This window comes from Anas acuta, chromosome Z (assembly GCF_963932015.1).
Source record: "Anas acuta chromosome Z, bAnaAcu1.1, whole genome shotgun sequence".
In the NCBI taxonomy this organism is placed as follows: domain Eukaryota; kingdom Metazoa; phylum Chordata; class Aves; order Anseriformes; family Anatidae; genus Anas; species Anas acuta.
The window spans coordinates 3,571,029-3,597,352 of NC_089017.1; the positions used below are offsets into that span (position 1 = coordinate 3,571,029).

General features: G+C 44.6%; 1 protein-coding gene and 1 long non-coding RNA gene across 13 annotated transcripts in view; one reads left to right on the forward strand and one right to left on the reverse strand.

Annotated features, from left to right (window-relative positions):
- CELF4 (CUGBP Elav-like family member 4) overlaps window positions 1-26,324 on the forward strand; it is a 797,917-nt gene that overhangs the window by 730,309 nt on the left and 41,284 nt on the right. For 6 of the 12 annotated variants that reach the window (XR_011091156.1, XM_068666938.1, XM_068666939.1 and 3 more), the window contains exons 8-11: window positions 720-869; window positions 13,256-13,321; window positions 15,112-15,192; window positions 21,520-21,663. Coding sequence is in view for 11 of the 12 variants with exons in the window: in XM_068666938.1 (XP_068523039.1) it covers window positions 720-869; window positions 13,256-13,321; window positions 15,112-15,192; window positions 21,520-21,663 (441 nt within the window). In the remaining variant the exon portion in view is untranslated. The remainder of the gene's footprint in view (window positions 1-719; window positions 870-13,255; window positions 13,322-15,111; window positions 15,193-21,519; window positions 21,664-26,324) is intronic. The other 6 variants (XM_068666948.1, XM_068666949.1, XM_068666946.1 and 3 more) reach the window with 3 other exon arrangements.
- On the reverse strand, window positions 19,991-21,499 carry LOC137848067 (uncharacterized). The gene is made up of 2 exons (XR_011091158.1): window positions 21,237-21,499; window positions 19,991-21,159 (listed from the first exon to the last, which is right to left on the reverse strand). It is a non-coding gene; the product is annotated as an uncharacterized lncRNA (long non-coding RNA).

Sequence of the window (26,324 nt, forward strand, 5' to 3'; positions counted from 1 at the left end):
AGTATGGTTCCATGAAAAATCTAGCACAACTTTTGCCCCTTTTCAGTGTGAGATCCTTACTAAAACTCTACAAAGTCAGGCTGGGGCCAAACATCAACACTAAAAAATGTATCAAGGGATGCCTTTAGGCTATAAATCAACTTGCCAAATCTTTTCAGCATCTCTGATGCTGAGGAAGTTTAGTTTGCACTTTAAATGTGTATTCATGAGAGAGTGCAGAAAGAGTAGCCCTGAAAATCACTACACCCACAAAGCTGACATCTCCAAAGAGAAACTGTAGAAAGGTGGGACTGTGAATTTGGTTTTGGTGCTAAATGATATCTAGGAAAGAAATTCCTACTTATTAAGCCATTAAACATGTAGTACTCCAGGGAGAGAGTTGAGGAGGAAGCGTGATATTCCTAGTGTCTTCTATGACTTGATGTTAGCCGTGGATCTAGTCTAGAGATAGATCACCAAAAACATGCCTCTCTGTTGAAGGAAGCTTTGCAAGCCGTTCTTATGTTAAGTGCTTTCCAAATAGGGGAGCAATGACAAGTTTATCCTGTGATGGTGTGAGCAGTCCCTTTAGTTGTGAGAAAATTTGGAAGATTTTTCATTTCTTGAGTTATCAGAAGGCTTCTGCGTGGTGATCACAGCTGCTGTGTCAGTAGCTTTCTCCAGGTAGTTATTGCTTCGAGTACTCATCAGCTTTAATTTTGTGTTCTCCTCACTTGCAGGTGGAAGCACGCCTCCTGGCATAACTGCACCAGCTGTGCCTAGCATCCCATCTCCAATTGGGGTGAATGGTTTCACTGGCCTCCCGCCGCAGGCTAATGGGCAGCCCGCCGCAGAAGCCGTGTTTGCTAATGGCATCCACCCTTATCCAGGTAAGTCAGACCACAGCTGGCTCCTTCAGTCCTAGGGAAATCATCTACATCTGAAGTAGTGTAAGCTGCTTCGGAAGGATTGTACCTTGCACCTTCAGACCATGGGCACAGGCAGTGGGTGCTGGTCTCCAAAATAACAGCTGCATTCAAACCCTGTTGCCTTACCAGGTCTGAAGAGTGAAGCTCTCTCAATACAGACACAGAACTGGCTCAGCTTCACCCTTTAGTGGTACACCACCAAGGCACAGCTGCTAGGATTCATAGACTGTGACAAACTCAAAAGACCCAGTATTGAAGGGGTAATTTTGCAAGTCCTGGCAGTCAGGAATGAATGAGGCAGATTAAAGAATAAGTACCTGCCTCTGTACTGGTACATACCAAATATATGAACACATTGAAGCTGTAATCACCAAGAACTTAGGGTTCCTTATTGTGCACTAACATCTTTCCACAGTCCTCAGGATTTGATACGGCCCTCTGCTCCAGGCTGTGCTTTTGCTGGAAAGATTTTCCTAACCAATTGGTGTACACTAATAATACCAATCATAACAATAACATTTTAAATAAATTTTATTATTTGATCCTAGTCACCAGCTGGCAAAGGTGTATTTTACCCTGGGGCACTCAGATTAATCTACTCTGTTAGGAAGTCAAACATTCAGTCAGATACTCCAGCCAAAAATCCTGCAAAAACCCTAATAAAAAAAAAAAGAAAAAAAAAAAAAGAAATCTTTCCACTTCAACCAGTCCTGAAAACTCAAAAGATTCAACATCAATTGGGACTTTATGAGCTACAAGGAAAAATATCACATAACACAGAAGTGCAAAAGTCTTGCCTAGTTACTGGCCAAAGTCACTGGAAAAAAAATAATAAAATTAAAAAAAAAGAACACAAAACAACTGTGAATGCAGCAAAGGAAAGTCCAGAAATATCAAGAGTATTGAAAAAAATAGTTATAATTTCTTCCCACACACACCTCGTAAACATTTAGCTATAAGTTCAACTTTAAGCAGAATTGAAATCAAGGGACTTACTGTGCTAGGAGTTAGATGTGTACAAGTTTGTAGCAGGTTAGAGGGATGGGGAGCTCTTGGTAGCTTATGAGGAGGCATCAGAAGATTGAAGGAAGCCTTAGTGTGCTCGCTGAGCCACCACAGCAAGAAAGGTGATATAAATATACCCATTGGTTCATCTAAGCATCTACCTGTTTGCCAGTCCATCATCTCTCTGTTTATCCACCCATTTCTACATCTATCTTTTTTTTCTGCTTTATCTAGCTCCTCTTAGCTAATTTTCCATGATACATTACTGCAGATATCCGAGAAAAGATGATCTCTCTAGATGAATCATAATGATTTGAGCTTTCATTACTACCTCCAAATACTCCCATAATTAAAGAAAGCTTTGAGTTAGGTATTTCATCTAAGATTATATGAAAGTCAATGGCCTTAATGTGATCTTCTCTGAGTTTTTGAGAGTCATTCAGCCAGCAGTCCATAGTAAGTCCATGCACAAACACCAAAAGCCTAACACACTGAAAGGTAAAAGTCATCCTTGCTTCACTTGCCTGCAGGATGAGGGTCTCCCCTCTGCCAGTAGAGCTGAGTTCCAAGTATTTGGCTTTCTGTGAAGTTGGAATTTATCTCGGCATGTCCTCAGCAATACATTGGTCCTTCCTAGGGCTCAGCTTACTCATAACTCAGCGACATCCTAAGTGATAGCAGAGGTGTAAAGTGGTCAGCCAGAACCTTACCGCTCATTTTATTTCTGCCTGTCCCCAGTAGCAATGAAACCTTGACAGCTAGCTCCTTTGTAGCAGGTTAGGTGTAGGACACATCATGTGTTTACTCCATCATATTCTCTTCCTTCTCATGAGCATTAATGCACTCTCCAAAACTTTATTCCTTGCCACAGGCTTTATTGAGGCCTGGAGCTTACCAGCATTAAAAAATAAATAAATATATAAAAGGATTAGACATTTATGTGGATAATGAGAACATCTACAGTCACATTAGACTGGATAAAAATGTAGAAAAGACACAAACCTTCATGTTTTATGATATAATCCAGCCACTAATTGCTTGGGGTTAGAAAGAAATTTTCATCACTGGGCAGCTTATTCCATCATTGTTCATTATGGGATTTTTCGCACTTTCCTCTGTAGCATCTGTTATTGGCACTGCCCTGTGGTTCTGCATTTCTGAATGCAAGGGTGGAAATAAAATATTAAAGCTAAGCATGCAATTGCACTAACACTATAGAGAAGAAGAGAACATGCCAGTCCCTATTCAAAGTCAGCAACTTCCTTCCAAACAATTTTCTTTTATGATATATTTCTCATTCTGAAAGTGGCCAAGAGTGCTGCAGTATTATGTATGTAACCATAGCAAGACTAGTCTTGCTATGGTTATGACTTGCTATATATTGTTTAATGCCTGAATTTTGCTCTCAGATACTCTTTCATACTCCACCAAAAAAAAACCTGAAATGTGGGTTCTGACCATTATATCCTGTAGCAGAATGTGCTTTGTTGCCTGAAAATAGCAAAACAGGACCATCAAAATCTGTAGAGGCATGACATCCACATCATTCCGACCCAAATAAATCCCATTAATTGTGTGCTTTGTCTACATGTCCACCTTTGTGTCTAGCTATAATATTTTTGATGTTGCATCTAAATGACTTCAGAACTCCAGTCTTTGCTCTATAAAAACAGGTCCAAATCATGTAGTTGCATTTGCCCTGTAGTTTCACTTTTTTTTTTCTGTCTTCACCAATGTTCCTTTTAATATTCCCTTTGTCTGGAGCAGGAACAGACACACGGTATCTTTTGGGTCTTAGGTTTTTCACTACTGAAAATCTCATGACTCTGGGGCAAAGGCAAGAGCAGGTCGGACATCCCTACTCACCAGATCTTTGATCTCAGCTACAGTCCCTGCAGGAGTTCTCTCTTTCTGTGACTTTGGTTGGGCTATGGATCCATGCAGCACCACCAGAAAACAATTCAGACATATGCTTGCAGACATACGCTTTGCAAGCCATGCTCGCACCTTCTCCAAGCTCAACCAATACATACATAATGTTTCACGGGGCACTTTTTTGGCATGGACAGAATCACAAGGGAGCAAAATCTTCTCCTTCAACTAGTATGAATCCCTCTGGAGATTTGGCCTTTTTGTGCATTAGTGCCTGCCCTTTAGTCTTTCAACTTGCAGAGCTATTGAACATGGCAATGTGTCACAACACATGGTGTGGACAAAGAGCATAATCTGTTGTGCCATGATCTGGCAAGTCACTTTGCAGCAGCACAAGAGTATTTGCCATTTTCACATTCATCATAGTAACAAGGATTGCGCTCTTCTGCCAACACTTCTTAGCCACCAAGAGCCTGGTGCCTGTCTTCTAAGTGTGTGACCTACAATGGCAGTGGAGGCCATCTGCACTGGTTTCTGCTGTGTTTCACACCATCAAAATTCTTCTCTCCAGGAATGGGTCTTGCCCCTACTGGATTGCATTGTGAGGATCTAGACAAAATGCTTGCTGCAAAAATAAAGCCTCCTCAGGAAGAGAAGAGGAAGGCGACAGGAGAAAACTGGGAGATCTAAGGATATCAAACAAGAGAAAGAGACAAGAACAACTGTCACAGGTTCAGTGACTCAAAATGAGGGAACTGGAAGGGTACACAGAGCACAGCACCCAGAAAAGAGTGGGCGCTCTGTCATCTTCTGCCGAGTGATGTGCCCAGGAAGCATAAATTTAGCCCAAACTATCCCAGGCCAGTGGGTGTCCAGCCCAACTAGAGCCAGGGGTGGACCCAGCAGTAGGGTAACGTTGAGGAGCTTCAGATGGGGAATGTTTTCCAGGACGCTGGTTTCTTCAGTGCACTTAGTCTGGTAACTGAGGGCAACAAAACAAGACTTTCCTCAGCTGTCCATAATGCACTGTAAATATGTTACCTCATTCACAGCTCTCAGTGCTGCTGTTTCTGACTGCCTAGCACAGCCAGGAATAGCTTTATAACTCCTCATTGCAGACACTGCAGAAGTCCTTCCACTCCCCTTTGCTTATGCAGTAGGCACATCTGGGCTAGCAAGAGAGCAAACTCCACTTCATGCCCTACTTGAGGCCCACTCCTCTCTGGTGAGGACTAGCTGTCAGTACTACTGGGCAGCCAAGCCTTTAAGCCCACCTTTCCAAGCCACAGCTGAGACTGGCAGCAGAGGTGTCCCCCACAGGTGAATTCCTGCGCTATAGAAACTCATGTCTTAGGAACTGATGCAACACCATAAATTCATTTTCCTTGGCTCAACAAAGAGCCGTCGGGCAGTGACCAGTTTCATCCGTTGCCAGCAGAGACAGGATTCAGGCTCCATCTGTAATTATTATCATTACCCAAGCTCATTTTGTAGGGGAGGAGTTGCCGGCATGCTGATATGGCAACCTTATCTATTAGCTTCTCAATTAGCTAGCAGCATTGCTGATGGGCAGGCTGCTGCTCCAGGCCAGTCAGTCACAGGATGGGTCCGATCACAACAGACACCCTCTGGTGGCATTGGCCAGGATCAGGGATTCCTATGTGCAGGCAGACAAAGGGACTGGCCTCCCCCACCCCAGCGCATGCCCTGACATTTCAAAGGGGTCACACAGAGTTTCAAGAGCAGGTGAACAAGAAGAACAGACAAGGAGTGACATTCCTGCACCTGTAGGAGGTCCAGGATGAAAGTCAAGCCCCATAGCATTCAGTCTGGTCAGACACCATGCCCTAGAAATTACCTGGCTCAGCAGCCCTGAGGCTAGGTTGCTTGCTATAGGAAATCTTTAGCTTCGTTGTGTTTGTCCACCCTAAATCCCTGAGTGAGAGCTTTCCCTCTCATATCCTGTATCAGCAGTTCAAAAAATGCAACAGTGAGCTCCTGAAACATCATTATGACTGGGAAGCATTTATTTGACCCATTTGTAACAATCTGCCACGTGCCATAAACCACGCTTTACTGGTAAAATAAATAAGTGAAGGAATGCACTCATTAAAAATATAATAAGTTGCCATCTTCAATTGTAGTCTAAGCTACTTTAATGATGCTGTGTACTTCCAGCGATCACGCTGCAGCCATAATGAATGAGGTTGTTTAAGGCAGCTGTGGGAGCCTTTCCAGAGCCAAAGTGTTTTCTCCTCTGATCTGGAAGAAGGTGTAAATACAAAGCAGGCACTGCATTAAAGTTTTCAGAAGTACCTAAGTGAGTTAACACCTTGAGCTTTATTTTTCAGAGGTGACTTAGAGCAAGCTCCCAAAAAAATATGGAGTTAAGTGCCCTAATAGCTTTAAAAACCTGACCACAATTTATGTGTTTATGGGCTCAGGCAACAGGAGGGAAGCCTGGTCCTGTCTCTGCTGTTGAATTAGTACATCTCCTTGGGCAACCACCTTCACCTTGCTGCATTTCTGAGTCTTCTGTGTCTTTCTTGCTTTGCCCACTGGAAGATCTTCATGGGCAGACATGACTCATACTGTGTGTTTGCACAGCACCCATCTCAGCAGGGGCCCAATTGTGGATGAGGCTTGGAGGCAGGACTATTAGGAATATACTAAGGATAATCCTGATTTCCAGGGATGCACTATATGAATTCCATAGTGTGGCCATTTGTTGTCCTAAACAAGCATCTCCTATGCCTGAGGACACTACAAAAAGATATTTCTAACCCATGAGATGGAGCAGGGGGCACAAATTCCCTGGGTTTCATGGCTCCCCTGGTTGGTACAGGAAGAGACAATAGGACAACATGTCTTTGACTGAGTGGTGTCCTAAATGACAAAACGAGACTATAAAACACAGAATCAGTCTCTGTTTTCTGCCGGATCAGCACATTCTTTCTATTATTGCAGTTATTGTTGTGTCTGAATACCTAATTAATTACAACAGTAAACGCTGGCTTCTTTAATCACAGCATCAGCTGTCCTAATCAATCTTAATAATATGGAATCTGTACTATGGCACCCATGAATTTTAATCTACATAAATTTCTTAAGACCTCTCGCAAGCTTGTTGTACGAAATGATATAATTATGGATATAGATTAGGGCTGTAGAGAGTGATTTAAATTGGATTTAAGGAGAAGGTGAATAGAGCCCTCCCACTCAGTTATTTATTTATTTATTTTAATCCTGGCCTTCACTTTGATTTGTCGTGCTATCATTATTTTATGTACCCCCCACCCTGACTGAGCAGTGCTGGCTCCATTTGATCACCCTGCACCCCGCATCTGCCCTCTCAGTGGCTGCAGAGACAGGTCCAGGGAGAGGTGTAAGATACGCCTGGGTCTGTGAGAGGAGTGAATAGATGGGGCAGAGCACAAAGCTGTGGATCCAAGTGATTACATGCTTTTGTAGATCAGTGAAGGGAGCAGTGCTGGAAAATAGGGTGAAATAGGTGAAATAAAGCAAGACTGCCAGGCAATGCAGTCAGTGGAAAGAAGGGTTTTGAGGGTATATCATATAGGTGAAAGGTTTGCTAGCTTCTTCTATCAAAGTGAAATCCTAGGGTGTGCAGGGGCCCAAGATTTGCCAGGCCCTGTTTTGTCTCTCAGAAACTGGAGCCTTCTGCTTCCAGGCAGTAACCAGAATAGTTTTGCCTCACCACCTCCACTGGTTTCAGTGCAGTTCCTCCTGATTTCATCCCTGAGATCCACAGCAGCCTCCAGCCCTCTGTCCTAAAACCATTTCCACCTGGGGCACCCACATAACAGCTCAGCAGCAGGGACCATAGCTGGGCTACAGGCATCTCAGGAGGGATTCCTTATAGAACATCCCTTAAACTAATTTTATTTATTTTTAGCAGTGTGCTTCTTACTGCCACCTCCACCCTTTCATTCTCTGAAAAAAGCTAAATGTGGGGTCTAACACTACCTGAATGCTCCCTTAAAAAGTTGGACTTCAATCTAGAGTTATATCAGTAGTAGGAAAGCTTCCTGATGTTAATTTTAAAGCATTGGTATTTCGTGCTGACTTGGGAAATCATCCCTGGTTTTTGGCATCAGGCAAAGGATTCAGAAAGTGACATTAACAGATCTACTTTCTTTGAAGGACTTGGGAGTCATTTCTTGACTTCTGCCTAATGAATAAGTGCTGCCTTCGTTAAATTTATATTTATGGCTATATAGTAGGTCATTGGCTTGTTTTATGTCTCCAGGTTTATGGAAGGTTATCTGCCATGGTCACCTTGTGGCATCTTGGCCAGGATTGTCTTGCAAAGAGACAATAGTATCTGAGCAGAATTTTTCCCGTGGAGATATGGAAATTATCAAATTAATATAGAGGCAATGTCCAGGGATAAGGCTCTTGCCCTGAGCTGCCAAATGAAGTTACTATTAGCATCTGTTTTCACAGTACACCTTTAGTTTGCCCTGGCAAGGCCAGATCCTCAGCTTCTGTAAAGCAGCACGGCTACACTAACTTCAGTGGGGCTGATGTGATTGATACTTGTCCTCTGGCCTCTCGGGAGCTTCTCTGCTTTTTTTCACTTCACCATCTGATTCCCATTTAATCACATTACATCACGATTGATCTCTCAAATGTCTGTATATTGGTCATAAGATCTTCATGAATATGATGACAAGGAAATCTATTTCAAACGGTATCAATGGGCAAATTTGTACACCTTTGAGGTCTTTTCCTGATGTTACAACATAGATATACACGTGTTCTGGTCCAAAAGCCCTTGTAGGTCCTTTATGATATTCTTGTTCCTCATCTAGTGTCTCCCACATTTCTGTAGATCTTACCTGGCCTTACTTAGCTATTCACCTTCTAGATCACAGTGGACTTGAACCCCAGCACAAACAGCACAGACAACATGTCATCTATAAAATGAGCACCGTTACAGGGAGTGCTTGTGAGGACAAGTTGCAGGAACAAGGGTGCAGCATTATTATGCATGTTTGCATGGATGTTAGTTTGGTATGTTTTTTTGACAGTGTGTAACCATTATCAGAATGCAGTGATCACTCTCTTGAAAAGGATACTTGAAAAATTCAGAACTATTCATAAAAAATTGAAAGAACGGCTCAAGATGCAGAAAGTTTCCCCATCTCTGAATTTTGTCTGTCATATCCCAGGGATGTCAGATCCATTAGTTGTTGCCATACTAACTTCAACTAATATTTGCAGTAACAGAGAAGACTTGTCAGCTGTGTGGGAAGAAGGGGTCACAGAGACAGTGTAAATCTACCTTAGAGGAGCACAGTCATATTACGTTATGTGCATCTTACCAAGAGTAAAGCAACTTTCCTTCCTGGTCTCTTGCTGAGACACAAAAATGATTTACATCTCCCCACCACTATAAATTTTAGCATACGTTACGCTCCATCCTACAGTTACAAACAACCCTGGGGCAGGTTAGCTCTGGATCATGAGCCCCTCATACATCTGAGCCCTTCCTGAACTTCACACTGGTCATTAGTATGTAGGAGGGCTGTCACTTTGCTGAACACAGCATGGCCACAACCTCTTCAAATGTCTAATCAGTGTCTTGAGATTTCTGGATCCATACCAACCATTGGCTTCATCCATACTACAGCTGGGAGAACAGGCGGTTATGCCCTTCACTAAGTTTAATTCATCTGGCACAGCGAGTGGCAGCATGAAGATATGCTCATGGCTGCCCAAGCTACCCTGGTTTCATGCCAGGGTACCCAGCCAGCCCTGGAGCCTGTGTCCCTGCCTCTTCCTAGCCCATGTTGGCCAGCATGGGCACATCCACTGTACTGAAGTCACATCTTCATTTGCTGAGTAAACACACCATCAGAGCTAAGGAAGATGAATTCTTCAGTGAGCAAAGGTCATCGCTTTTATTTTTAAGAACTCCCAAGTTAAATCCTTGCAGGTGGTGAATCGCCACAACTGCCTCTCCCAAACAGCCAAGGTAGGGCATGAGGCTCTGAACAAAACACAAAGCGCCGAAGTGGGGGCTGCTGCCTCCCCATGGGATTTGGTGCTACAGCCCAGAGGTGCTTTTGCTTTGCTCCTTTTCAAGAGCATCCAGGGACTCTTGGTCCAGTGTTGCAGTCCTGTGTGTCAGGCTAGCCACAAACACCTTGCATCTTCTTTACCTGTGAGTAAATGATTCCTAGCTTGGATCAAAGCTGACTGAAATAAAGGGATGAGTTATCCCATTGACTTGCATGTGCTGTGAGCCAGGAGGAATTCCTCTCTGTAATCTGGGGCACAAAACAGTCTCTTGAGAAAGAAACTCCCAGTTAGATACTCCCCTTGCTGACAAGTCCTGAAGGCTCAGGGAAATAATGAACTCTAAAAGCTTTGTGTGGGAGGGAAAAAGGCTGCATTTAAATGCCTGTTGTTCCAAACCCTTTAAATAAAGCATTTGCCCAGTTTTAATATTTAATCTTAAAGGTGAACTGTGATTTTCAGCATATATTACCTACACTGAATGGCTTACTTTTGACAGGCAGAGTATGGCCCTGAAGAGAGGCAAGATATCCTCACATGGGGTAAGAAGAGGAGCTCCCCAGTGAGCTGGGAGGTCCCACTCAGTTTCTAGCACCAGCATAAAGACAGCAGCTGTCCTAGGACATCACATTCATCATCCATATGATGTGATACTTATGACATGCTTTCTCTCTGTGGAAGTAATCAACCCCACCACAATTTAATGCAGTTGAAAGGTCTAAGTCCAGAACTGGGTCCAGGGAAAGGTGTTTAATTGTGAGAAGGATTTTATCCTGGACCAAATCAAAATCAGTAGAAGTATCAGGTTTCCTTCAAGAAAGGCAAACCTGCACTCTCAGGGCCGAGAAGCCAGAGGTAAAATAGCTTCTTCGGAGGGTTTTGTCATTGTGGGCAGGATGCAGACTCAGGTATAGATTGGAGAGTGGACAGGTTCCATGCATGCCCACCTAAGAAAAGGAAGAAAGAAAAGGATCACAGTTGAATAGGTACAGCTCCACATATCAACAGAGAGGCAGTCATTGCTAATTGCCAGCATGTCAGAGAAGGAAACAGCATGCCCAAGTCCAGCCTCAGCTTTTACACTGTCTTTCTGCATGGCCTGCAGATTGAGCAATGCCAGCACGGACACCTTGGAAGAAATGTTCACCCATACTGCTGTAACGCCCCAGGACATCAGCTAGGTGCTCTGCATCAGTCTGTGAGCCCCAGCAGCCCAGTTTGGGGCCTGGTGTCTCATCCTATACCATGCCTCCCTGGGAAGCTGATTTGTGGTTTCTGACAGGTGTGACCTTCTGCTCCAGCTAGGCTAACCTAGGGCAGAGAAAGGAAATGCTATGAGTGTATCTCCTGAGCAGCAAAGATAATTTCTTTTTCTAGCTCAATAAGCAGATGGGTACCACCAAGAAAGGGCAGTTGCCTTTGGGGCTGGCACAGTAGATCATCTCCTTTCCTTCAGACTGCAAGACCATAATTCTCTTAGAGACTCGCTCCCTCTAACATGTCTCCTTTCTCACCTTGCTCAGGATGTACCTTCTGTGTGACAGCACATGGTCTGTTTGGGGGGTCCAAGTTATTAAGATCCTTTCTCCCAGGGGAGCACAGGAACTGCTATATCACTCAGCCTTTCATAACCATTCCGTTTTCTTCTGTAGCAATATGCTCAACAGCCTGTTTTTAGAGGAAAACAGGTTTGAACAAAGGTTAAAAAGAATAGACTTTGGTCGCTCCCTTCTTCAAGATGGGAGGAGTAAGTGGAAAACAGACTTTATATTTTGCAAACATTTCCTCCAGTTTCCTAAAACATCTACACTTGAAAAATACAGGGTTACATCCCTGCTATGCCTTCCACTGATCTCCAGAGGCTTTAAGGAATTGTTCTCTTGCCCCTTTTCAAGGGGTGCATATCCTTACAGTAATGTAGTGCTTTCCCATTTCACATGCACACTGTGGGATCTGCCAAAAGTCCCACCTGCCAAAGCAATTCAACCAGCCATCTTCCAGCCTAAGACTACAATCCCACCTGTTTCTTCCTGTGACCACCCTGATGACCCAGTAATACCCATAATCAGTAGGAGCCTCCAAGACTCAGCCAGCCAACTGAGTTTCTCCCCTCCAAGTTTGGTCTTACCATTCCTCTTTGCACTTGGGGAGATAAATGTACTAGGAGACCTTACAAGCTGCCATCATGATCAATGGTAATCTTTGCCATTAAGGATCAAATCCATAATTGCATCTGTAACAAAGCACTTTGTCCATGTTCCCTGGTTCCGTAGCACTCATGTTTGCCACTGCATCATGCACTTTGGCATCTAGCCAGTCTCTCTCCTTGGCTAGGTCAACGGCACCAGCAGGTTTCCTTCCAAGAGGACCCATCAGGTGCAACCTCCAAGCCCTTTCCTCCAGCTACACCTCTGCTCTTGTAGGAGGGAAGAAGGTGGGAAGGAGGGGGGAAAGCAGCAGTTCCCTAAGGGATCATCCTAAAAGTATGAAGCTGGAGGGACTGAATAAATGTAGAACTATGCAGCACCAATAAATACAAATTAAACTCATAACAAGAAGTGAAATATTAGGGCCAAGGTGACATTTGGACTGGAGGTTCAGCCAAGCTTTGCTTTAAATATTTTATTGCTGCAGATAAAGAAAGAGCTTATCCAACACGTTTCACTCTCTCTCACTCTCTCTTCTCTCCCTATCAACCAAAGGGGAAAAGGAAAAAAAAATCTTAACCAGCTTTGGTTGTATTTGAGCTAGACTTCAAAGTTTCACAAAAATAAACAGTTTTAGGGGGAGGAATGCACACTTGTAAAGGGAAAAAATACACTTTGAAGCCAGCTAGGGACTGCATGCTTTACGCAGAGATCCCCAGCATCCTCCTGGAGCAGACAAGTGGTGTCCCCCTCCCATCCAAGCAGCCTCTCCTCCCCGTGCAGGGGTCTGCCCAGCAGCAGCATGGTCCTTCGGAGGGATGTCAGGGTGGAAGGAGCCAGTGCTTTGTTCTCTTCTCCTTCCTCCTGCTATGCCCCTGTTGTTTTCTGCTCTGATTGAAAGTTTCATGCGCCTGTAGCCATCACTGAGATCTGAGTGTGCACAGCACCTAGCACAGCATCAGTCCTGGCTTAGGATGAGGGCTTTTTGGGGTTGACTGCTGCAATGCCAAAAATCTGTATGAGTCGATGCGGTCTATAATTTAAACTTGGGAAAAGAGAAGAAAAGTTTGTCTGCTTTCTGCTCTGAAGTCGCACGGGGTAATGGACAGTTGGGGGACTGTTATTATGGGGGTACTGCACCACACTGTCTGTAGGGCAAGCAAGATGCTTAAGCCTCTGGGTTTTTCTGTCCCACACCAGCCATTGATGATGGAAGAGAAAGGGGGAGCATCCTTCATGTTTTAATCCCTTAATTCCTTCTCTCTCTTGTCTCCACAGCACAAAGCCCCACTGCAGCAGACCCCTTGCAGCAAGCCTACGCTGGAGTGCAGCAGTACGCAGGTCGTTAGTATTAACACTTTCTCCCAGTAAACCTTTCTCTTCTCTAAAGCCTTTAATCTCTGAACACACCTAAGGGGGATGGGGCAAGGGAGGTGTTTGCTGAGACAGGGACACCAGGGCCATGGATCCTCAGATTAAATTCACTCTACTCATGAAAACAAACAAAGACCCAGGGTCTTCTCCCCCAAAGGGGGTGATCTTCAACCATAAAACACCAGGGAAAGGCTCCCACTGACCTGCACTTTGGTGCAGCTTCATTGACAGAACCAGTTTGGGTCTCCTTAGCACAGTGAACAAGTAGAAAATCAGGACACTTGATCTGGGGGACACTTTCTGTAGAAAAAAAAAAAAAAAAAAAAAAAAGAGTGTTTCCTGAGTGCTGTAATGAGCAGGGTAGATGGACTGCCAGAACCTGCTGTTCCTGGCAGGATTTGGGATGTCTGCACATCCCCATGTTGTGGGGTACACAGGTTGGCCATGCATAAGACACCTCAGCACTGGCTACCTCTGGTGTGGCTGGAGGAGCAGCTGCTGAACCCAGGGCTACCACACACACCCCAAAAGCTATCGTCTCTGGGGTCAGCCTCACTACCCCACTGGCCGTATCCCAGCTAGTTAGTCTGAGGCCTGCTTAGAAGCTGCAGATGTACTTCTGGTTCCTCAGCAGCTTCTTCACAACTTCCATTGGGTCAGCTTCTGCTGACTCTCACGTTGCCCTGTACGCGGAGCTGCTCCTTTGCGGCTGATGGACTGACACCAGCCAAAGTGACCTGGTGCAGATCATGACCCTGCCGTGTTCAGCCTCCCCTTGCGAGGTGTCCATGGCCAACGTTGCGAGGAAGCTGCCACCCCAAAGTCATTATTTCCTGTGGTAACTGGAGCAATCATGGGCTCCCGCTGAGGAATGGCTATTATCTCATGTCAGCGCTGTATCTGGAAACTTAATTTAATTCTCCATGTAGGGCTTCATTTGCCGGTGTTTTAGTTATTGTCATTTATTGCTTGTGAGGTTTGATAGATGGGAAGCAGCTCAACCCTTTGAGCTGTTAATTAACCCCTCTGCACACACATGGCCCCTATCCCCCTCTCTCTGGGCTCACAGGCGACCCGTACTCTGTATTTTTAGCAGCAAGGCACATCATCTACCATCTGTGGTACTGAATGGCTCCCCTTGTCTGCATGGTGGGGGAGCTGAGGTGGGGAAAATTGTTTAATTGCCGCACACTGTTTCCACTGTGTCTGCGTGAAAGAGAAAGTGTCTGCAGACATGAAAGGAAATATATATCTGAGAGTGTATGCACGAGTGTACCTATACGGGGTGTGTGCATATGAAGGTTACAGTAAGAGAGAGGAAATACACGTGTGAACTGTTACCATGAGCATGTGAAATAATCAGAGTGCAGAAGAGATTACACAAGGAAACGCACATGGGCGCTGCACGTGACTGCCAGCACGGGCATCAATGTGCTGAGCTCGTCAATGAGGATGCATGTAATACCAACAGGGATGGTTACACATCTCTGGTGGGGGAGATCTCAGTGGAGACCCCCATTTAGACGATGTGGTTGTCCTCAGTGCTACTGTTAGGATGTTGAAGGGAGGTTGGGTCTTCAGGGCCAAGTGCAACCACCCGGAGCACCGCTGTGATGTTTTACTGCACCTCAGGCAGTACAAGGCTAAAATCCAGAGAGAAAGCCCACCTCCAGCTTGGTGTGATTGTTGACGTAAAAGCTCCATGCTTCCCAGCACTGAAATCTGTCCTTCTTTCTTCTCTCCCTTTCTCTCCCCCATAGCTGCTTATCCTGCTGCTTATGGCCAGATTAGCCAAGCGTTCCCACAGCCGCCTCCCATGATCCCACAGCAACAGAGAGAAGGTGAGTGAAGGGTCTGTTCTCCTTGCTGGACCCAGCATGCCATCCCCACCACATTGGTTCCCCTTCTCACACACCTAGAGAGTATCCATTAAATGCCCCATTGCTTTGAATCCCTGGTCCACTGAGTCTTTTCTCAATTCCCATATGTGGCATCATTGGCACTAACTATAATACGCGTGAACATCTTTGTGGGGAATAGCTGCTGAGATCTGTCTTCTCAGCCCTCAGGGACGGGAGCATGCTGATATGCATGGGCCATGGAAAGACCTGGTAGCAATGTAGGCAATAACATCCAGTGGGGGTTGTTAAAGACAGCCAACAAGAATGTGGAACAAAACCACACTTGCATTAGAATAAAGAATTTAATATGAAACAAAGCACTAGTGGCCCTTCATTAGAAGCCAGTGATGTCATTTCAGACACCTACTGTTTAGTGGAGCTGATAGAGTCCTTTCAGCTTCCCTTGATAACCAGGAAACAGAAATCATCCCTTTTAGAGCATATTATCTGTACCAGGATGAGATGAATCATATAGCAATGGTACCTATTTCTTTACATTGACTGCGAGAGGAGCCTGGCTTATGTAGTCTATAGGACAGGTTGCACTGGAGACATGAAAAGTAAGGAGAAGTGAATCTCCCATTATTGCATGTAAATGTTTTGGGAGATATCCATGTCATGTAATGCTTTGCACCCAAAGGCTTGCCTGAACGAGGAGAGGAGTCCCTCATGTTTCCTTTACAATCAGCGGGGAACTGTGGGATCCTCAGAGGAAACACACTCAGGTAATCCCAACTGTCCTCCAGGGAGTCCACTGCTCTTGCTCGACTACAAGAGGAGACTGCTTGCCTAAGTGAGGCGTTTAAGTCAGTTGCTTCCGCCTAGTGTAGAGATCCTCGTTTTAAAAAATTAATTTCTGCTTTTATCCTCTATTAGGTCACTAATTTGGATATGTTCTATGTTATATGTGCTATTATATATATATTATGACATTTAATATTTTAATATGGTGTAACAGTCAGAGTGAAATGAATCAAGATTATACTATCAAACTGAAACATTCTGATAGCCTAGAACTACTTTGAGGGAGAAATCTCATTTTGTGAGAAAATTAGAAATGTTGGCATTTCGATCTAATTTGGAATTAATTTTTTTCCGATGTCAGAATTTCCTGGGGAACACAACTTCCAGCTCCTGATTAGCTCTAGTACATGTCCCTGCTGTGAGAACAGATGCACAGACCTAACGTATCATTACAGAGATGTTTCCCCCATGCTGAAGGACTTTGCTTTTTATTACTTACTGGGGCTAGATTAAGCACAGGACAAAATGGCGAGCAGATCTTTGCTTAGCATAGCATTGTGCCAGGAACAATCAGAAGCAAGGGATAGCTGTTGTGCACACCCTGAACACCCACTGCCCAAAGACCCCTGAGTTTGCCAGGCACAGTGTGTCTTTGTGGGTTGAGGGTGAGTGTCACCCAGTGGACAAGTTATCTTATAACTCCTTGCTCCTTTCCATGAGCAGCTGGTATTGAGGATGGCTGAGGACCAGATATATAAGACGAACCCCTGGTCCAATGCAGGTTGCCATTCTCAGTGTCCTTCATTCTCCTGTAGCATTTAGCTCCTATGGATTTCTCTGCCGTTTGCTAGAGGGAGAATCTCTAAGGCACAACATTATTTTAAGCAGAGAGTGAAGACCTGTAAGCCTCTCTAACCTTAAACAGGAAGATGGAGTAAGAGGGAACTCTAATAATAACAATGCTTGGTGCTGAAAAGAGTGCTTTATGTTTGCAAGGATGTGCACAAACATTGATTTGTTAATGAACCAGCCCTACCACAACAATAACATCAATGATCACATTGTTAATAATGATACTAACTCTTAGCTCCTGGATCCTGCTTGGATAACAAGCCCAGAGCTGCTTGGCTGCTGCATCATTCCTGTAGAGATAAGTCATTGCTTCCACATGAATGCTGAGGCTGCTGGCATTGGATGGGGTGCATAGGGTGGAACAGATCCAAAACGATCAAAGGTAAAGATGACAACGATCAAAGGTAGAGTCTTCATTCAGACCATGTCAACCAGGCAAAATGTGGGGGTAATTTCAAATTTGTATGGTATTACTCATCTTGATGTAGTTTCTGAAACTCAGAAATACACATTAAAATAAAGTGATGCAGGTTTGTGACTCCTGCACTCAAATATGCTGAGGGCTTGAATAGCAAATAGATGCAGAGCAGGCCATGAAGTTACAGCCTCTGAGTGTTTGCTGTAGAGGTGAGGTGTGTATCCCACTTACTGTGCATCCAACCATAAGGTTGCCTGCAAACTTCATGCAACCTTATGGCACAGCCTGTTTTTAGTTACTGTTGGAAGAGTTCTGTGGTCATAGGCTCTCCTTATGACACTGATTCACAGTGCTGGGGATGCGATCACAGACAGCTAGCTGATCTCAGCCCAGGGATGTGGAGTTTACTCATGTAGACAGTGGACACCCAGGATAGACTGGGATGGCTGCTGTCCCCAAGTTAAGTGATTATGAACAATCTGGAAGGTGAGGAGCCTGGGCAGAGCAATGACTTAGCTGCTCAGTTCCAACCAAGCCAAATCAACAAGGACCCACAGCAGATCTCTTTCCCATGTGTTCCAGTGTTCACACGTACAAGCATTTCCATTATCCAACATGGTTTGCCTGTAATATAAAAACTATTCATAAACTGTGTGTTTCTTACAGCTTTTCTTTCCCTTTGTCTGAAGCAAGACTATCTGTGCTTCTAGTGTATTAATGAGCAGAAATATCTATTGCTTAAAGCAATAAAGCCAAAATCCATGGTAGGTGTCAGGGTAGAAATGAACCTTGATTCTCTTTTCATAAAGTGTCGCAAGGGTTAGATTTTGAGCTGACTTACAGCCCTTTTGTAAACCAAAGTGAAGTGCTTAGTAAAGAATTTTAGTACTGTATTCAGCCCCGAACTGCCAAGTTTACTGATCTCCAATAATCCATTAACTCAGTCCAAAACAAGACCTTTCTCTTGACGGTTAGAGTTTTCACTGAGGTTTTGCCATACCAACAGGGATGTTGCTCCAGTGATCCTGATCCCTTGGACATATCTTTGCCTGTGTGCACTGAGAACTACTTAGCTCTTCATAGCATTCTGAGCTGAACAAATCTTGAATTCAGTTTCTCGAAAATATACAGACATGTACAAAACAGTGGCCATACACATAACTGCGTGGTCTACCATGAACTGCCTAGATAAGCATGACTAGGAATAAAGGAAAAATGAGATAGAAGGGCTGAGAGAGAAAGAGTGAGAGTTTGTCTTGTGAATTCTTTACCAAGGAGTCTAACTGTGATAGGTAACTTATGGATGGATGGATTTAACAAGAAATTGCTTCTAATAGCAGAATTTTCATGTGTGAGAATGATAAAACAAATCAAACTACCCCAGGTTGTTTCTCAGTAGCAGGTGGAGTTTTCAGCATCAGAAATTAGCAAAAATCTTCTGTATATGGGAACTGAGTGAGTTTGGCCTTGAATATCTGAGTCGGTATGGGAAGCCACAGCATGGGTTTCACAGCCACATTTCAGAGTAGAAATGGGCTTTGAGGATGGTCTCTGCTCTTTCACCTCCTCCTGGTCTCTTCCTTTCAGTCTCCAAGCACTGTGAGTGAGACAAAGCTGAGCTCAAGGTGAGCTAAGGGTTGTTTTTTCCTTGAGCCCAATCTCTAAGCCTGGTGTAGATGAAATTGCATGCCTTCTGATCTGCCTTATGCCTTAGTAGGTGTTTCTCAGCACATGCAGGCAGAATCCCTGCTCGTGCACAACACATCCAAGACCCCAGGAAATGCAGCTGGCATTTTTGAAAGAATTTGCCAGTTTTGCAGAGCAAACTGCTGGCTCTGGTGATGTCAGTGGGAATTTTGCCACTAATTGCAGCAAAGCCAAGATTTTACCCATTCTGTAATAATGTAGATCTCAAATCCCACAGCAGAAGTGCTCTGGGGCACGTTCAAACGAAGAAATGAAATTTTCCCTGCTATTCTGGACCATGGTCTTCTCCTGGGCAGAATTTTCTCAACCCTAACAGAGACCTAAGGGGGTCGGTGTTTGTTTAACACTTTCAGACTGTTTCATATCTAGCTTATTATGCCAATAACTGCACATTGCATCTAACTGGACTGCAGCAAGGACTGGGGAAGAGCTAGTTGCTTAGTTGGGAGACTAAGGAAAAGGCAGACAGGAGGTGAAAGGAAGAATGAAAAGCTTGGCATGAAATAGGGGAACCTGATTGTGGGCCACTGAGGTTCAAAAGTAATTTAGTTAAGCAGATGACCGGGTGCCTAATTAGTTAATTATCCCACCATCCCACTATCCCCCCCCATTTGGAAGAAACCCTGTCACCATCCTGATGACCTCTAGGAAATGCACAAGATGCAAAGGATCAGCTGTTCCTTCATGACAGTCCTTTTAGCAAATTAGTGGGGAAAATTGTGCTTAGCAAATATTCATTAGGGCTTCATTTTCCATTAATCCAAAAGGAAATGTGGAGAGCCTGTGACTTCAATCACGCTGAGGCCCAGGAATTTTAATGAGCTTTAAATGGGCATCTGTCAGAATCCTGACTTCGCCGTACTTCTCCTGCCAGCCGGGGGGATGAGTAATGGCTAATAAAAGGTGGGAGCATCTAGGCGAACTCCTCTCCCTAACAGGAAAGGCAAAGTTGTAATTTGCTGTGTTATGACACCGTAATTATGCCCTGATGAAGAAAAGGAGAGTATTAAGAAACCCTTTACTTCCCTACACTGTGCCCCAGCTGCAGATGGGGGAAAGTTGGCTCAGTCAGGTCACAGGGTTGTGGGCACAAGGACTGGGTGGAAGGACGACACCCTATTTCTCTCTGTCCTCTTACTGTCACAACAAGGAGCATGCACTAATTCCCCTTTATCTTGACCCCCCTGAGCAAACCAGAGCTGGAGTTATCTGTGGAGGTCAGTGCAGAGCTGGGCAGCAGCTGGAAGTACCCTTCGAAATAATCCCTAGAAAAAAAAACACAATCCCAGCCTCCTGAAACTATACAGGTTTCTGCTGGTGGACACTGCAAGGGGTTTAAATGTGTTGGGTTTTGTTTGTTTGTTTGTTTTGTTTGTTTGTTTTCCAACAAAACCACTTGGACACAAATGTTCCCTCTGGATTTTCACTCAAAGTATTTATGCACAATACTTTAAAATAAAAGTCACATTGTTAAGCTTCGTTCTAAGCCAGAGGCAGATTCTCCCTCTTCTACCCCAAAATTCAATTCCAACAGAACATTTTCTGAGTCTGAACTTTAGCAAAACTGCATATTCCAATGAAAGACTCCTCTCTGGATATTTTTCCAAGTACCCTCTGAAGTCTGTAACCCTTTGAAGTTTGTTACAGCACTGAGGCAAAAAAAAAAAAAAAAAAAAAAAAAAAAAAAGGCAATTTCTGTCCTGAAGTCTAGTATTTTGGATTTGAATCCATCTATCATCTCTTTTGAAGAACCCTGTAGAACTGGGGGACGTGACCAAACTGCCTGGATTTGGGGGAGTCTTTGGGCTGAGTCAAGCTGGGGAGGCTGAATATAAAATTCTAAAACCAAAATAAGCCTGGGGGTTTCTGCATCTCTTTCTGCTTGTTATCACAGTCCTCCCACAGACATGAGAAAGATAATGAAACTTCTGCGTGCAGACACTGAGAAGAGGCAAGGGTTAGTGGCGGTCACCCAATACTCTACAGATTAAATGACATTATGGAGAGCAAAGGAAAACTGATCTGCATCTTCTTTTTGCTCTTATTACTCCTTTCCATCTTTCCGTGGCCACATGTGCTCCTGCGTTCCTCTGTCTCTAGGTTTTATCCAGGTGTTTGTCCTGGGAAGGTTAGCGCAGCCTCTGGGTGGCTTTCTGAACTCCTGGTCTTCTGCCTTCTTTGCTCCTCTGAAAGTGTTTTGAAGACCAATATAGGAGAATAGGGAAGGGTCATTAGGATAGATGCCATGTTGCTAGACACATACCTTTTTCAAAAGAGGTTGAAACGGTAACAATAAACAGATGATCCAAGAAAACCTGTGAGAACACATCGCACAGCCACTCTTTCCCAGCTGAAGAAAGTCAGACATGCAGAGGAACAAAGGAAGCCCTTTCTCCAAGACCCAATAATGCAGTCTGGGCTCTGCAGACTGCTTCCTTGCAGTGATCCCTCAGCTGTCAGAGAGAGGGGACACCAAACTAAACCTCCACCATGTGCTTCTCGTATCCTATTAATTTCCATTCATGGCTCTTGTTTTCTCTTGACAGGACCAGAGGGCTGTAACCTGTTTATCTACCATCTGCCCCAGGAGTTTGGGGATGCTGAGCTGATGCAGATGTTCCTGCCTTTCGGTAATGTCATCTCCTCGAAAGTGTTTGTGGATCGGGCGACAAACCAAAGTAAATGCTTTGGTGGGTAAAGATAACAAAACAATTAGATTCATCCAGGAAAGGGCTTTCTCTAAATACTTTACCTTTCAAACTGCTTTCTCTCTGCTTAAGCTTTATGATTTCTCTCAATTTACTCCTGTCGATACTTTCCCCCTTCCCTCTTTCTCTCCTAATTGTCTCATGCTCAGAATTGTGTATGCTGCTTAGAAGTGAAGGTTTGGCATCCCACTGGCAGCTGGGTGCTGCAGTTGCTGCTGGTGGGGTGGAAAATGTCCCCTCTTGGAAAGGGAGGTGGGGAGGGCACAGAAATGACTAAAGCACCTAGAGCAAAATGGAGGAGGCTGTAGATGAGAGTAGATGAACTGCTGATGGGTTCAGCAGTGGGAGTTTCTGTACCCCGGGGAAATAAAAAACAGTCTGTGGAGTTGAAGGGAGGACAGAGCTTGAGGGACAGCTCTCCAGCAGGTGTGATGCATTAAAATGCAAAGGGCCAAGGCCTGAACACCATTAGCTGAAAGCCTGGTCTTCTGCAGGGATGGCTGCTCAGCAGACTGCAGGCAGCCGTGCTCTGAGCCCGCCAGACCTGAGCCAGCACCACAGCACGTACAAATAGCTCCAGCTAACCCTGTGCCTTAGCCAACAAGCCATGCTAAGAGGTCTGAAAGCAACAGCTCCAGGCCCAACTCCACCAGCTAGAGCACAAGCAGGGCACAGCCTCAGCTGCATGTGGGCCACCAGGCAGGGACACCCCTAGGTGCACCCACAAAGGAAGGGCTCAGCCTGCCAACAGGGGTGTGCTGATGTGTGCATGATGTCTCAGTGGGATCCTGCTGTTTGCAAAGGTGCTACTGTGAAAGGTCCCTTTTGGCAGCCCCAGGAAGGTCCCATCCCACCTGGTGGATGGTGGATCTCCTCTCACCCACCACTGGAATGTGCGGTTTCTGGTTCTCCACCACCCACTGCTCTATGCAAAATTTTTGTGAGAATTGCAACAGGACAAACTATTGCTTTTCTTTTCCTGATCTGGACTCTGTCTCTCAGGCAAACTTCCAGAGTTAAGACTTGTTGGAGTTTCATTTAATTTTAAAGTCACCCTCAGTCTCTACACTATGCTTCCCACCCATGTTGCCTTCCCCATTCCCCTCCCGGACAGCCCACCTCCCAAAACTCTTACCTCATTCCTTGCTAGCTATGGTGCATGACAGACAGTACTTCCAGGAGTTTTGTGCCCCTTCTCTGTGCACAGTTCCTCCTGCCCACCCACAGAGGGTCTGAACAGGCTGCTTTTTGATTGAAAAAACCTTGCCCCCTAGTGTGAGGGGACACAGCAATCCCTTCACCACTAGTGAGGGGATTGCTGCATGCTCAAGCACTAGAGAACAAAAGAGTTGGTTAAGAACAAGTTGGGAAGCTCATATGAGAAATTTAGAGCATTAACCATATAAAAGCTCATAACAGAACGAGCAGGCCAGCACAGCTCTAGGTGACATTGAACACTAATGCTCCAAGGATATCAACAGGTTAGAAGTAGACCCTAGGCAATGAAATTGCTATTGCTACCATAAATAATATTTAGAGGAGTACTGAGCCTGTCTCCCTTTATACAAGCAAGGGGAAGGGGCAAAGGTAAATAGAGAAGAAGCAAGGTGAGAGCCAAGGCTAGTAAGGGAGAGTGTCTTCTGGACAGAGATTCACCTCATATCCTCTTATCTCAAAGGTTGTCTGGCTACAAGGCTTAATGAGGGTAATAATACATACCTAGCCTGTGGGGCAGGGTTGTGGGGCTGGCTTTGTTGCTGTTTCCAAGGTACTGTGAGGTTGTGGCTGATGGCTGAGCAGGGCTTGAGGGATCTTAGCAGAAATTTTTCTTAATTGTGAATCTTACTGGAAGAACCTAAACCACAACTTGTTTGATGCAGTAACCTCTAGCACCAATGGTAGGGTGTTCCAGCATGAAAGCAGGAAAGTGGAAACTCAGGCAAGCAAAAGCAGGAATTAGAGATTGCTGGTGGACTTACTCACCTTATATTAGCTTCTGAGACAGCAATATCCAGTCAGGTTTGGGTTCCAGGCATCAAGCCCCAGTTTTCTCTGACTTTAGCTAAGTTTCCCATGGAGCTGAGTGCCTGATGTGACTGTTGGTTTCAGACACTTACACTGCCATGTGCACCTCCTTCAGAAAGACAGAAATAGCAGACATACAGGTAGCTAATTATCACAAGTATGTCACACTGCTCTTCAAAACCTCCCATCGTGCTGACCTTCAACTTTAGAGCAATGTAGAAATGTGGACGTTATTACAGATAATCAGGCCTTTCATTTGTTGTGCTAAGTCCACTGAAGTTGGAGCTGATTATAATTCTTTGTTCAGAAACTTTGCTTTTTTAAAAAAAAGGAAAGATTACTTTTTCCTAAAGGAAAAGAAGGATTTTTGTTAACTTTGAAAGAAAGAAAACTCTTTCCTTTTCTGCTTAAGCATTTCCCCAAACTCAACATATAAAAACATAGCATTTGCATTCTGTTTCACTTTTTTTTTTTAACCAGCCAGAGCTCTCCAACTGGTAGCCTGGGGGGACAATTCTGTCTGGCCCCAGAAAGATATTCCACCATTATATGACCTTTTAAAATGTATCTGCTATGCAGATCCCAAGTAAATTGCTATAACAGAGTCTAGCCCGAGGTTGTCGAGAAATTGTCAAGAAGTCCTGCTTTAGACAAACTCAAAAAATTCCATGGAGAAAAATGTCACTATGTTTTTCTTCCATGGGAAGAGAAAATACTTCATTTGCTGCTCTTTTCTTACTATTGAACTACCAATAAGTAGCCACCTCTGCTCCCCCCACCTCCCCCCCCCGAAAAAAAAAAAAAAAAAAAAAAAAAAAAAAAAAACTTTTATTCCTTTGTGTTCATCTCTGAACCTCCCCTGCACTTCCAGCACAAAGATGGGTTCATTATCTCCTTTGGCCACTGCTGTCAGGGTTGTGTAGGGGCAGCAGCCATGGGAGAAAATGAGACCAGCCACAAGCCTTGTTCCCAGTTTCTCAGGGCCCGCCATCCTACAGAGACTCATTAACACCTGTGTGTTGAAGAAACCACACTGCAGTTACGAAGCCTTGGGCTTTCTCAGTTCAGAGGCTGCCTCCTGGTTTGACAATGAGCAGCGCAGAACGCAGACTACAGCAAACACCAGTCTTGTGCAAAAAGTGTGAAAGTGGTCAAAATAGGCACTTGGTAAAATGTTGTTTACCGTAGCAGGTCTGCTTGATGCAGTGTGTAAGACTGCCTTAGAACAACCCTGAGCTCACTGAGAAACAGTCATTGAAGTTGGGAGGCCTGGGACTTTCCTCTTTCTGCATGCATCCAGCCTAGACCCAAACCCTCCCTTTTCTCCTACAATTTTTCAGACCCTTGGCTTTTATTTTTCCCCCTATCCTAATGCAGCCGAAATACGTCCCAGTACAGACCACACTTCTTTCTCCTTTACACTCATCACCACCCTGTCTATCCCCATTGCCTGAGCCTCCATCACACGGACCACACCAGCATCTCCTTGAGATTCTCCTCCGGTACTGCCCTTTCCACCCTCTTGGATTCAGAGTTATTCATTTCACTTTCACAGCCCTTCACAATTCTGTCTTTCTCCTGTCCCTAGCTCTTCACTCAGTGCCCAATCTGTAGCCTCTTCCCATCCACTTCTTTTACACTTAGCACGTTTCTCCTCACTGGGCCTTGCTGTCCTTTCCTAGTGAAATGGCAGGGCCACCACAGGAGTTCTCTCACCTGAGGAAAAATTACACTTAATAAAGCTTTTCTTAAAGACAGTAACTCCCATTCTCACAGCAGGCTGACCTGGGGTGTCTTGAACAGAGGCATGATGTGTCACAGCCTAACCATCAGCTTCTGCAGGGCCCTGGGTCTACATTTTGTCTCTGTGCAAGGCATGCACTTCCCACTGCATGTGTGTAAGCTCATGTGTATATATACTGAATGCCAGAGGACATGCAATATATCTATATGCTGATCACAATGGTTCTATTGAAAACTTCCCTCTCAGATAAGCAGAGAATTGTATTGTGACCAGTTTGTGTACAAGGCAAAAAGAAAAGTTGATTAAAATGATGACATTAAAGCTGCTAAGGCAAGTAGTCAATGTGAGAAGAGCTGCTCTTCATGCTGCCCACACAAGGTTAATTCTCCCTCTGTAGGGTAGGGTGATGCTACTATACAGTTGTAATTTCAGCAGCACTCAGTGTTGTCACACAGAACACACTTTAAGAATGCGTTTGAAGACGTTAAACTAGTGAAATACAAAGACAACCATGTTCTAAGAAAATGTTTTAACAGAGAAGAGAAAGAAAAGGATAGGTTTGGGCAATATTAATTAGGAAGACATGACAGAAATTAGAAAAATGAGGACGTGGATGGAACAGCAGAGGCCAAATGATTACCCCAAGGTGTCAGATAAGATGTAGATAAATTAAAGCCAGAGGAATTGCTGTACTGGTGCACTTGGAAATTCATTCCTCCAGCCTCCAGTTTCCAAAAGCAGCAAGCACCTGGATGTGCTAGCTCTGCATGACACTGAGCAGTGGGCATTGCAAGGGCAGCTCTGCACCACGTAGAGTCCACACAAATGTTGCTGATGGGCCCCCCAGTTTGGCAAAACAACTAATCTACTTTGA